Below are 14308 nucleotides of genomic sequence, written 5' to 3' on the forward strand. Positions count from 1 at the left end.
ATCGAAATTATTTTCTCAGGGTGAAAAAAAGAATGGTCAGATATTTACTTTAGAATCACCCTTTGTTCTCAAAAGGGCCATGTCAAATGGGAGAAATCTGCCCTCTGGGTCACATGTAAGGAATTCTCACTAACAGGAAGAAGGAATTTGAAAGGTCTCTTTTCATGAAAATAGTTAATTGTAAACAGAATAAACCATTAAAAGCAGAAAAGGGTAGACCAGGTCTCTCTCTCTCACATAAAAAGAATTAATAAGGAAAGCAAGTCTTCATTTAGATGTCCCAGGGAGAGAACTACAGGGACCTGAACACCACAGAATATATGGTTATACCACCGATATCTTATGGACGTGCTTTTAAAGAAAGGGACACCCCTCCTGCTTGTAAAAACCTGAATTTTCACTTCCAAATTAGTTAACTGGGCATCAGGTTACAAGGCTTGCTCTCAGCTTTAAAGAGAAAACATTACTTATATATATTTTTAATGAAGTCTGAAGTAAATGATAGGAAAGGGAGTTGTGGCTGTCTTTTTAGGAGTTGCTTCAGTGTTTAAGCTTTTGCTCTACTTATTCAAATCTATTTTTATGTCTCCTGATTTATCCTTTTTAATTCAAATGTGGGAAGGTAAAGACTAAAAAAGCACTCAGTCATTTCCCTTAGGATCTAGCTTGTGGGTGGGGCACTTGGTAGAAGGCTGGTGTACGAAATTTTTTCAACTGAAAATTATGTTTTTACTTAAAATGCAATCAGAGTTCAGTGGACAATTCAATTCTAAGTGATTACTATTTTTTATAAACCAGATACTTAAAAATTAATTTCTAGTTTACAACTCTAAACCCCTGAAGCATAATGATCTTTTAAAAGCATATTTATAAATTTTCCTTATGATCAATTAATCTTCAAACATAAGAAAAGCCTGCTTACATTGCTGTGTGTCTGGGTTTAGAAGAAAAGGACAGCCTGCAAGCCATACTTTCAAGGGTGCGAAGGATCACCCTAGCAAGTTAGACTTTAAATGACAAAAACACAGATTTTCAGAGCTGCAAATCTGGACACTGAACTTCTGCTGCTGTGTAACGTGGGCAATGTACACACTCATTTAACATGACATGATCCTGAAAATAAAGGAGTCACAAACGTTTTGCAGGGTTTGAACTGGCCTAGGGAATCTCAATCATCTGACATGCTCAGGAAACCAGCTTCATGCATTCTTCGACTGAGAAAGCCTGGACTTGAGCTTTTAAATTTTAGTGCTCCCTGGTTACCCTCAAATAGCTAGTAGTGCCAGGCTCAGAGGCAAATCCAGCCCATAATGATATTCTGCTTTTTGGTAATACTCTCCAGAAGGTGTCCGACAGTTTCTTCAGTTTCTTTTGGCTCTAGTTAAGGAAGCTAAAACCTAAAATACATTGCCAGAATTTTTCTTTGGAGATCTCCTTCATCCAGCATTCTAACTGTAGAAAGGTAGCAATTCAGAGAAGATTCTAAGAAAATTATTCTTGAGGTCCCCCCAGTCCCTTACCTCATTGTCATGTGGTGGCAGCTGGTGTAATAGTTGCTTGATTCGCAGTTTCTCTCCAGGACTGTTGACATAAGGGACTTTCTCCTCTGGGAGACAGCTATAGTACTGGTGAACCTGAAGAATGAAAGGCACACAGATAACTTGCTCATTCCCACTTTCTGGGAAGTTGACTCCCACAGCAGGACACAATCTCCTTTCCCCTGTCCCATTCCCATGGAATGCAACAGCGTGGATTTCTCACTGCAAGCAGAGGAATTTCTCCTTGAAGAAAGAGTCCAGCAAATCACCTATCTCTTGGAGGTTTTCCCTCTCTCTACAAAATAATAATAATAATAATAATAATAATAATAATAATAATAATAAAGCCATTGGACTTTCCTGAAAAAAGAGAAGTGGGCAAACATGCTGGTGGAACCCGGAGGGTAAAGCTTTCTTAGCAGGCTCCCCGGAGAGCTGACTTTACCATTTTTTCTGTTAGTCTCCAGCATGTAACATGCATCCTGAGCCAACGGGATATGTCAGTGCCTGCCTTGGCAGCACTGAAGTCAAAGCCAATTTTTGGCACTAAGCAAACTCCTGGGTCCCTCAGCCTCCACCTACATTAAAAGCCCTCCAGGTCTGGAGCTCTTTGTAAGGACAGGCAGCAGCTCATCTGTCAGAAAATGAGTCACTAAATCTGGGATACGGAGTGTGAAATAAAAAAATCATCATTAATAAAGAGTATTCTGTATACCCTAGAATACTCCTGCTTATTGCAGGGCAGATTCTTGCACTTTCTAAGGCTCAGTTAACCCAGCAATGACTTTGGAAAGCACCAAGGTCTAATTTTTCCTGAGAAAAGAAAACAACATTCTATCATCCAGCTGTATGCAAAACTAGGGAAAGAAAACTGACCAAAACAAAAGATATGCTATTACATAGGAGAAACAAAACAAAACAAAACCCTATAAGCTTAGATGACATCATGGAAAATACTTTTCAACTATCTCTTAACAGCATCATGACCAGCTCTTGCAAAACAAGGCACTCATTCAACAAAACAGAGAAGAAAGACGGCTTGGGGCTCTAAACTCATCATATTAGTTACAATCCACAAATTTGGTCTAATTCCCTGGGTTTAGGGAGTCTGGGATATGCACACATGTTTTGGGAATGCTAGGGTGAAGAGTTACCAAAGCTCTGTCTACTTTGATCTTCAGAAATGAAGTCATAAGTGTTAGAAGAGACGGGAGAGAAGGTTTTGCAATGACTAGGCCTTAAAAAATTGCGAAAGCCATCTTTATTTTCGTAACAAATAATTGTAACCATTCACCATCATGTGCATATCATCCTCTTAATCAAATCCCAAAGGCAACCATAAACAAACTTCTCCTCCTAGACTAGCTGGCCTTGGGAGGTTGGGGCCTCTGCAATTGCTCCCTGAAGGCACCTGGCGGGGAGCCATGTCCTGGGATGGGAAGGAACTGCTGTAGGTTCTGTGGGCCGCCCACAGGTTACCAGCAGTCTTCCAGAGAAGCAATAAAAGCCCAGATGATGAGTTAGTTTGGAATCAGAAGCTGGCACTGAGCCCATCAGAGACCTGTACCATATGGCTGCTCAGGTAAGTGCCAGGTATAAAAGCAGATCCATCTCTGTGTCTTAGAGAAGGGCTCTATATTCCAAGTCAAAGAATTGCTTGTAGAAAGGCCTTGCTGCAACAACACCTTGCCATTCTCACAACTCCCATGATAATTACGGAACATTAAGGACAAGCGCTAATATGGAATAAATCACTGTGGATGCTTGCTAATGAACAGTGTAAGTTGAGCTTGACTGATCCTCCTCTTAATCACCCATTATTCACACAGCCCCCTCTTCCCTGCCTGGAATAGAGTCATCCCTGAGAACCCTTCTGAATTAGTGCCTTGAGCCAAATGCTCTCTGATACTGCCCAAGGTTGGACCAGGTTGGAACCTTCTGAGCTCCTTCTGCGGCATGGCCAAGGAGATCTGCACCCTTAGTCCTGGCTTGGCCATGTGCCATCTCTGTGTCCTCAGCAAGTTACATTAACTACTCAGAAGCCTCATTATAAGATTGTGGCAATGAAATGAGAATGTAGGCAGAGCATTTGCCCCTCAATAGCAATAGTAACATGAATGTATAGCAACCAGTATATTATCCAGCCTGGATACTCCAAATGGAGCAATCCAGAAGCTTCCTAGCCTTTCTTCCATTTTAAAAGGTAGGGCAACATCATCAGCTTATAGAGTGAGACCAAACTCTGTTACCCCTCCCCCATCCCACCTTAGTCTAAGCAAGAAGGTTACAAGGAATAAAATGCTATTTAAGCTAGTTTTATTTCAGAGATAAAAGTAGCAAATTATTATAAAGGCGTGAAGTTTTCTCTAGAAACCCAGCAGCAGAAGAATAGAGCCTTGTGAGGAAGCGGATCCTGCCACTGGGAGGTGATCAGTCAGCAATTCTCATCCTTATAAGTGCAATGCCCTCTATACTTCTCTCTCTGCAGATGTGCTTTGTACCTTCTCAAAGCCTAAGGGTTGCCTTAAAACTTGAGTTTATACAACCTCAGTTGCTAGACTGACTAGTTTTGTTCAAATCCAAATTCCCCAGAGAAGGATCCTGATTGCCCATCTTGGGCAAGGTCCACCCTGGATTAAAGAAGTTCCATACCATGTTAAGACTGTAGGGTAACCTTGACTGGTGTGGTTCAGTAGGCTGAGCATTGGCCTATGAACTGAGAAGTTTCTGGTTGGATTCCCAATTGGGACACATGCCAGGGCTGCAGGCTGGTCCCCAGTTGGGGATTAAAAAAAAAAAAAAGAAAAAAAGACTGGAGGGTAAAGGAGTCCCAAACATACAGTGATAGAGAATTCTAGACCTGTTTGGGGGCAAAAACATATCTTTGTATTCTGAGGTCCATTCTGAAAACTTCAAATTCTTTTTTAAAATTTTATTTTTCAATTACAGTTTACATTCAATATTGTTTTGTATTAGTTTCAGGTGTATAGTATAGTGGTTAGATAATCATATATTTTATAAAGTGTTCCCCCAATATTTCTAGTACCCACCTGACATCATAGTTATTATAATAACACTGACTATATTTCCTACGTTGTACCTTACATCCCTATGACCATTCTGTAACTACTAAGTTGTACTTCTAAATCCCTTCACCTTTTTCAGCCAGCCCCCTAACCCCTATCCTCTCTGGCAACCATCAGTCTGTTCTCTTTATCTCTGAGTCTGTTCCTGTTTCATTTGTTCATTTATCTTGTTCGTTACATTCCACATATAAGGGAAATCATATGGTATTTGTCTTTCTCTGATTTATTTCACTTAGCATAATACTTTCTAGGTGTCACAAAAAATAGTAAGATTTCATTCTTTTTTATGATCGAGTAATATTCCATTGTATATATGTATGTACCACCACTTTTTTTATCCACTTGTCTATTGATGGGCACTTGGGATGCTTCCATATCTTGACTATTATAAATAATGCTGCAATGAACATAGGGGTATATGTATAAGACTAAAGTCTTAAATCAACAAAGGCAGTGACTACTCTTTGGGAACATAGCTCTATTTTTCCTGGCTAGACAGCTTGTGTTATAATTCCAGCTGTTTACCACTACTGAACATGTATCATTTCTACCAGTATTCCAATAATTCCACAAATATGGAATGTGCTAAAATATTTCCTCACAATAATTTGGTGGATAGCTTAAAAACTTACCTAGTTAGTGAAATGCCCCTTTATTAAAACAAATCAGCTAATATTATTAACAACCTACCAAATCCCACCATGTTGTGTGGCAGGTGATCTGATTTGCTCTGAGGTGCAACAAGGAGTTGGTCCTTCACCAGTTCCAGTCCACTTCCAAGCCCATTCAGATCCAGGAAAAACACTCACTCTTCTCATGTTGCCTCCTGTGTCTGCACCTGGTCTTTATCTGGACTTTCCAAGCTCTTTATTGAGCAATGAAGATTAGAAGGCAATGGGAATGAGGGAGAAATCACTTTCTTGAATTCCCAAACTGTCTGGTGGAACACAGAAATGCAGCATGCCTTACCTTCTGGCATCTCTGTAATAAAACTACCATGTAGCTCAAAATAAACACCAGGGGAAATATTTAGTTACTTTCTGGCAGTCCAAAAATTAAATGGGACACCTCCCCTGAAAACCCTGAACTTTGCTGATTTTAGCCCAAACATGTTTTACTTGTTTTTATGAGCAAATAAGTGAATCCAATAGAATTTTGTCATTGATGACCATTATCAAGCTATTACCTGGTATACTGATATCTTTCTTTTTCCTCTTGTGTGTACTAATGTACTGAGAGCAGGTCTGTTGAGTGTTCTAGAAACTTAGGTTCATTTAAACATTCCCAGGTAGAAGTGCTTATGATTCTGCCCTGGGTGAAGCTGTACTAGGTACGCCCCCCTCCCCCCAAAAAGCGCATTTTGAATACAATAAACTGGCTGATGAAAATGAAGTAGTTGAGGGCCTTTATTTAAAGTGTTACTCCCAACAGGAAGGCTTGGCAGTAACTTCAGTCTGTCTGATGGATTGTCAGAACATAGTCATAGTGCAAATAAAGTCTGCAGTGCAAGGCCTCGCCCAATTGGAGAGACTGGGCTTGTCTGCACTTTTGGCAACATTTTTGCCTGAGCACAGACAGGAGAGAGAGAGTCAATAACTCCTTGTTGGAGAGAAAAGTGTGCTAATTTTAAAAATTGGGCACAGTGCTTTATTTAGAGTGATGGTTCTCAAACTTTAGCTTGCATCAGAACCACCTAGAAGATTTGTTAAAACACATTTCTATTTCAGTATGCTTGAGGAAGGACTGATAATCTGCATTTCTAACCACTTCTCAGATGATGCTCCTGATGGTGACCCAGGACCAAACTTTGACAGGTTTAGAGTTACCCAAGTATACTTCCCCCAAGGCCAACACCATGAGGTTGCCAGGAAAATAGTGGGAACCCTGTTTGCTCCAATGTATCCTGGAAGCCCAGAGGAGGGGAAAGAACATGTCTAATCTCACTCAATTTTGCCTGTGTCTCCTTCCAAATCTACATACATGCTTTAGCAAGGGAAGTCTATCAGCTTTGGCAAAAATAAGAACTCTTAAGGGAAAAGGGCTTATATTTTTGGGTGGGACATTTTTCATATCAAAAGCATCCCTATTTTCTTTTCTTTTTTAAAAAGATTTTATTTATTTATTTTTAGAGAGGGAATGGAAGGAGAAAGAGAGAGAGAGAGAGAAACATCAATGTGCGGTTGCTGAGGATCATGGCCTGCAACCCAGGCATGTACCCTGACTGGGAATCGAACCTGCGACACGTTGGTTCGCAATCTGCGCTCAATCCACTGAGCTACACCAGCCAAGGCGCACATCCCTATTTTCTTAAAGCAGGAATCCAACAAAGAAGTCAGACTTTTTTGGTTGATGTTAGATTCAACTATCCTCCATCATCTAAATGAAAGAAGGGATCAATGATCGTATTTATTGAATGGCTCTTATGCCTGGAGTGTTTTTATACACAGTATTTTGTGAACCCTTCTCAGACCCTGGAGGTTGGTATGTTACACTCATCAGATTGAGCATCACAGAGTTAAGAAGTGGTAGAGCCACCTTTGGACTTGGCTTCCTCATCCCAGCCCCCTTCCACTTCAACCCCCCACCCCATTCTGCTTATCATGGAATTTTAGCTTTCCTTATCAGGATAAAAAAGAGACTAGCAGAGGATAGGAGAGAAGGAAAAAAAAAAAGATAAAGTAGATTCCTAATACATTTGCGTGAATGACTGCAGAAATGATGAATATGTTTTCTTTTGCTGTTCTCCATAAAATAACCAACACATGGCCCCAAATAAACTTAGTCAGTAAAAAATGATGCACTCCAAATTAAACAGCCTTCTACAACACCATGGCATGATGGTGTGATAAATATGGCTGCCCACCATCCATTTTTCTTCCTTCCTTAATAAATATATCATTATTTTACTCTGACCATCAATATGCCCAGCTAAGAACAAGATTTCTGCACCAAGCTAGTAGGTACAAGTGGTCATGTGAATAAATTTTGGTCAATTAATACATAAAGATGTGACCCCTGAGACTGCTCTTTTAAAGAATGTGGAGAAGTTGGTAAAGGCCCTTTTTGCCTATTCCCCCTTCTTCCTGTTTCCTACAGGAATGTAAATACAATGGCTGGAGCTCCAACAGCCACCTTGTACCATTAAGTAGCCTTAAGAATGGAAGTTTTGATTATACCGTGGATCCACCATACCAGCCCTGGACTGCCTATCTTTGAATTTCTTTCACCAATGAGAGAAATAAACTAATTCTTTATTTACAGTCTCAATTACTAGGAAGTGAATGTAATTCCTAAATGGCACAGTAGTGGTTCTCAAATGTCAGCATGCTCCAGAATCATCTGAGGCCCTTATTGACTATTATTCCTATTTTCATCCTTTTGGGTCTGAAAAGGAGCCCAGAATTCTACATTCTTAATAAATGCCTCTCACTACACTAGGACAAACACTGCTTTAAAAACAAAGCAAACATGACTCCACAGGGTTTAAAGGTAAAAACTCCTGGAGTGTAATCTTTGATGTAGGCTGACATAGTTAGAAGGTTTTATAAAAGCCCATCTTCACCTAGACTCTAACTGGAAGATTGGACCTTTATTTCACATTCTCCCTCTCCTACAGTTTGAGAAGTTTGGAACCTCAGTTAATCTACTTCAGTTTGGAGAGGCAATATCTAGAATACGCCTGAGGTCTCAGAAGGCAGGTGCTACAGAGAAAAGTGATGCTGCCTGAATTTGCAGCACGTGGAGATTGTTATGAAAAGTGCACATTAGCTCCCAAATGGGGTCCTGGAGGACAATTGGGTAGTACTGAAACTGTGAGCCAGTGGTGATGGGCTGCTTTGGAGGGCCTGTTTGCTCATTTTGCCCTTACTTGCTAGAATTTAATTCCCCAAGCAATAGGAGAAAAGTGCTGTTAAGTGGCATCTAAGAGGTAAAATTGTACTGAGTTTGGCTCCTTTCTGTTTCTCCAGGAGACCCACATTATAATTTTAATTGGTTTACTCAGGAAGTAATTTAGGATATAACAGTCTAAAATCTAATGGCTAAACAATGTTTCCATTATGCTTCAAGTCCCATAGGATTAGGAGCAAAAATCAGAAAGGAAAGCTCATTTGGGCTATTTTCAAAGAAGAGTATTTCAAACACTCTCCCCCCATGTACATTTTTTTTTTTGCTCACACCTGATATCTAATTCAAGAGCAAATTGTGGGAGATGTAGGTTCACAACATATCCAGATTCCAGTCACTTCTGGCCCTTCACAACCTGTCTACTCAGGACTAAGAGCTCTCTGGGATAATCACCATGGCTCCTCTGAATGCTGCCTTTCACCATCATGTCCCCACAGTTGGTTCTGTACTCTGCAGCCAGAACAACTGTTTGAATATAAACCAGGTCATGTTGTTATTCTTCTGAAAACCCTTGATGATTTCCCATCCCCTTCTGATTCAAAGCCAAAGTCCTTACTATAGGACCATGATCTTACTCCTTTAAGACCTGGCTGACCATATCACTTCCTATTCTCCTCTTGTTCAATTCTGCTCACTTTGGTCTCCTTGCTATCTTCTCACATCAGGGCCTTTGAACTAGCATTCCCTTTGCCAAGAACATTCTTCCCCCAGATATTTACATGATGCCCATCCTCACTGTGTCCAGGTTTTGCTCAAAGGTCACCTTATCAGAGAGGTCTTCCCTGACTAATAAATTAGCACCCCCATATCTCTAGACCTGTGCTTCTCAACCAAGGACTACTGTTGACACACAATGGATATTTGGCAGTCTGAAGACATTTTTGGTTGTCACAACTGTGTGTGTGCATGTGTATGCACACATGTACTTTTCACATATAGTGGGTCAAGGCCAGGGATACTGCTAAACCTCCTACAATGCATAGGAAGCTCCCACAGTAAAGAATGATCTGGATCAAAATGTGCTGATAAATCCTTAACCTACTTTTCTTCGAAGTTCTTACCGATTGCTGATGCATAATTTACTTGTTCATTGTCTCTTTCTTGCTTCTAGAAAGTGAATGCCTGGGACTCTGTTCACCATATTCTCCCAGAAGAGGGTCTCACATTTAGTAGGTACTCAGCAAATATCTGTTGAATGAATGCATGCTGTATGTATTCAAATATCATCTTTGCAACTTCCTGGTTTAACAAAGGATTTGGACAGGGACATGAAGCAAAAGGATACACTGGTGAGGTTTCAGGAGGAAAAACTCATGTAGCATCCCTTTTGTTCTACCAAAGCATTTACTTTTTCACCCAAGTGTGGGGTGGATAGAGGAGACTCTCAGAGAAGGATGAATGGAATGAATAACTGTCAAAGTAGGCTCTTTAAGAGGAAATGACAAAAACAATACCCATTTGTATTTAAGGCCAAATAATTTCTTTCAAGCTGAGTCAACATTGTTTGGACAAAAGGAATAAATAATTGCATTGAGTCCTAAGCAGGGACAGTGATTCTAAATCATGTGAGTTGTTTTTTTCCTATGTCTGCTCTCTTTCACTGGCTTACTCTCTTTCCAAACCATTCAGTTTTTAAATTTTTAAATTTAGACTATTAAAGCTCAATGTTTAGTTAGAAATATTTCCCAGTTAGAGTGGATTTGACAGTTATTTATTTTATCTTGTCTTAAAGCAAAGGTCCCAGAAATGGAAGATTGTGTCGTTAAGCACTTTTCCTTTATGCTGCAATTACAAAAAGACTCTCCCACCCTAGTTTTACCAAAACCCTTTTTGCAGAATGTCTGTACATTTGCATATATGCCCTACTAAAAATCCCACAGCAATTGCTTACTTTTTTGGGTAACACTTTCAATACTGCCATTAGACAAAATACACACATACATATGTATGAAAAAAACAGGATGGCAGTTGCCAAAGGTGGTTAAGTGTTGGAATTCTGGAGTCACATTGTTTGGGTTTGAATACTGGATTGAACACTTACCATCTGTACATAGTTGGGCAAGTTACTTTATCTCTTATAGAGTCAATATCTCCATCTATTAAATGGGGACAATAAGACAGGGGTGGGCAAAGGTAGGTTTACAATTGTGAGTACACAAAACACAGTTTATTCTTGTAAAATCATATAACCATAACTTGCATGTCTTTCCATACAAATGGTAAACCTACTTTTGCCAACCCCTGTATCTACCTTGAAGCAATGCTATGAGACTCAGTTGATAAAATGTAACTAGCACAGAGAAAGGCACTCAGTGAAGGCTCTGTATTTCTTTGCTTTCAAGCAATTTTATGCATAAGTCATGAATATCTATGTTATGGACTGAATTGTGCCCTCTCCACCACTACAAATTCTTATGTTAAAGCACTAACCCCAGTGTAATTGTATTTGAAAACTTTAAGGAGATAATTAAGATTAAATGAGGCCATAAAGGTGGGATTGTAATCAGAAAGGACTAAAGCCCTTATAAGAAGAGGAAGAGACACCAGGGTGCACATGCACAGTGAAACACAGTAAGAAGGTCGTTGCCTGCAAGCCAAGAAGAGAACCCTCACCAGAAACCAACACTTCTGGGCATCTTGGTCTTGGAATTTTGGATTCCAGAACTTTGAGAACATAAGTTTGCTGTTTAAGACACCTAGTCTGTGATATTTTGTTACTGTAGCCAGAGCAGACTAAAGCAGTCTACTATTTGCAAGGAGATTTGTTGAGTGCTTATGCAGAAAGGATCTATATGTGAATAAGAAATGACCCGATTGAAGGAGGTTATACTTCAGTAGAGTGTATAAGACACATAGGCAAAAGACTCTAATGCAAAGTTAAAATAATGCAAAAGCCATTAGAGGCAGACAAAAATACTACAAAGATTCAAAATACAATAGTTTAATTCCTAAAACTGTAGCATTTGCCCATTTCAGTGGTGTAAATAATCTCATTATGGCTGATTGCAAGCTGCCAACATGACATCTTTGGATGTAGGCTAGGAAGAGATGCAATGTGGTGTACCATTGTGTAGTAGTGGTTCCACAATAGACTCAAGAGCATAGATAATCGTGACATATGGGAAAGGAACTATGAAGTGATGATTATGCATTATCTGGGTTTTTAATATAATTCCATTATAACTTTATATAATTAAGTTTTAAAAAATGGCTGTATTGAACAACTGGCTTACAAAATTCCTGAAAACTGACCGATTGGATCTTGTGATACTGTATGAACCGGTTCCAACAAATTGCTGGCAGAAACTTATACACTCAATTTCTTTGGCAAACTCTCTTTAAAAAGGTAAAAAGAAAAGAAGAGAAGAGCTGCAAAGACCTAAAGACTGTTGGCAAAAGGCATGATGACAACTATCTGTTGTCTACTCTGCCTTCAATGGTTTTAGCAAGTAGCTCATGAAGCCAAGTTATCTATCTTGGCTGATATATACTTAAAAATATTCACAGCTTTCAGTCTCCTAGTCTTTTCTATATCCTCTCCCTTATTTTCCTCAGAATTTTGCCCTTTCTTTATGTCTCTTTTCCTTTCTTCCCTTGTTTTCTTTTAAAATCGTTAGGCATAAAGCCGAATTGAAAAGCATTTAAGGTCATTTGTGTATTGGCTGGTTTGTTTTCTCTTCTGAAGTAAAAAAGGATGTGAGTTGAACATATTGTAGGTCTCCAGGAAGAAGAAAAACAACAACAAAAACCCCTCCTTTTTTTGTAAGTTAGCATGTGATTGGTCAACTGTATTTTAGTAGGTGAGTAGGTTCTTATAAAATGAAAAAAAGATTCTCCACTTCTGTGATAGCTACTTAGACGTCACTTATGTTAACAGTTGTCTAAAATGTGGAAGAAGCTGCATTTGATGTTTAATGTTTGAGTCTTGACTATGACAAATGCTAAGACTGCAACTTAGCCAAGTTATCTAAATTCTCTGAGCTTTAGTGTCATCATCTGTAAGCCTAGAGTAATTGCACTCATTTCACAGGATTGTGAAGGTCAAAGGTGGTGATAGAATGAAAACACCCTGTTAACTGCAAAACTGTATATAACTGCTAGATCAATATTATTACCAAAAACAACAACATTGGAGATTAGAGCTGCACTGGGCTGCTGGTAATAATAATCTAAGTATAGTTGTCTAAAGCTGAAATTGTATTTTGTAAAAAACAATCATGCATCTAGGCTCTTTCCATCATTTTGCACCACTATCCTAAGAATTCACGGTATCTGTGTTCAAAAATCACAAAATAGCTGCTGGAGCTCCAGTGATCATGTTCATGTTCCAAGCAAGAACACAGGTAAGGGCAATGGACAAAAGACCTATCTTTCAGTTGGATCAATAATGTTTAAAGAGATTTTCTGGAAGTGCTAGTCTACTTCTATTCATACCTCCTTGGCTAAACCTAGCTCCAGGCAAAGCTGGGAAATGTAATCCTTAGCTGAGCATATTGCTTCCCTGAATAAAATCAGATTTTGTCAGTAAGAAAGGAGGAGACACTAATATTGGGTGAACACCTGGCCATATTGTCCCCAATAATACCTGTTTTTTGAGTTACCTTTTTCCTAGATGAACTCCTTATTAGTTTCCTACAGAGTATCTTTCCTGTGTGTTAAATCATTGTTTTTGATTATATACTTCATGTACAACATAACTAGTCCATTATCTCCCTCTATTTTTAGTAACTACAGATTCACGATGTCATGTAAACCCATTCTGAAGAAAATTTAGAAAGCAGCAACAGAAGAAATCCTAGGACAAATTCAACTTTTTAGTTGTCCAATGTGATGCCTAATGACATGTTATGATTCCAAGAAGAATTCTTTATTAAATAGAGCTTACTGATCACAGGGCATTGTTGGAAACCCATTTTAAAATACAGTGATCTTTGTTTGGAGTCAGTTAATTTAAGGCAGTTTCATTTTTGCATATTAAAATAAACAGAGTGGCAACCCATGGAAAAGAATGAAACTGAGAAGCTCACTTTTATGTTACAAAGTATTTCTGACAACCATGACCACTTTCAGCCTGGGTTACACTGCCTGCCCCATTAGGTTTCAAATGCATCAAGGATACCACTGTAAGCATTTAGTTTTCCCTCTTCTGAGAGGCTTAAAGATCAAGGAGGTAATACCTTGGCCTGCAGGTTCAATGTTAGATATGGCCATAAAGCTCTAAGTGTTCTATATTATGCCATTTTAGAGAAACAGACAGGAAGGTTCAGGTGGAATGAGCTAGATTTTGCCACAGAAACAAACACTACCAAAATGGCACCAGTTGGGCACCACACTTGTTTTCTTAATTTTTAAAAAATAGTTTTTCTTATTGTGGTAAATTTGCCACTTTAGGAATTTTAAAATGTACAATTCAGTGGCATTAATGTCATTCACAATGTTGTACAACCATTAAAACTCTATTTCCAAACTTTTTCATCACTCCAAAGAGAAACTCTCTACCCATTATACAACAATTCCTCTTTTCCTTCTCCTCCCAATTCCTGGTAACCTGTAATCTATTTATTTTCTTTATAAATTAACCTAGTCTGGCTTCTTTAGCATAAGGTTTTCAAGGTTCACTCATGTTGTAGCATTGTCAGAATTTCATTCCATTGCATGAGAATACCACGTTTTGTTTATCTGTTCACATGCTTATGGACATGGGTTGTTTTCACCTTTTGACTATTGTAATACTACTGGTGTACAAGTATCTGTTTGAATCTCTGCTTTCAGTTCTTT

General features: G+C 39.0%; 1 protein-coding gene across 5 annotated transcripts in view; it reads right to left on the minus strand.

Annotated features, from left to right (window-relative positions):
- Positions 1 to 14308, minus strand: part of PRICKLE2 (prickle planar cell polarity protein 2) — a 338052-nt gene that overhangs the window by 59983 nt on the left and 263761 nt on the right. For all 5 annotated transcript variants that reach the window (XM_028518036.2, XM_036030991.1, XM_028518038.2 and 2 more), the window contains one exon: positions 1521 to 1634. In XM_028518036.2, the coding sequence (XP_028373837.1) occupies positions 1521 to 1634 (114 nt within the window). The remainder of the gene's footprint in view (positions 1 to 1520; positions 1635 to 14308) is intronic.

The sequence above is a fragment of the Phyllostomus discolor genome, chromosome 7 (assembly GCF_004126475.2).
Source record: "Phyllostomus discolor isolate MPI-MPIP mPhyDis1 chromosome 7, mPhyDis1.pri.v3, whole genome shotgun sequence".
NCBI classification, from domain to species: domain Eukaryota; kingdom Metazoa; phylum Chordata; class Mammalia; order Chiroptera; family Phyllostomidae; genus Phyllostomus; species Phyllostomus discolor.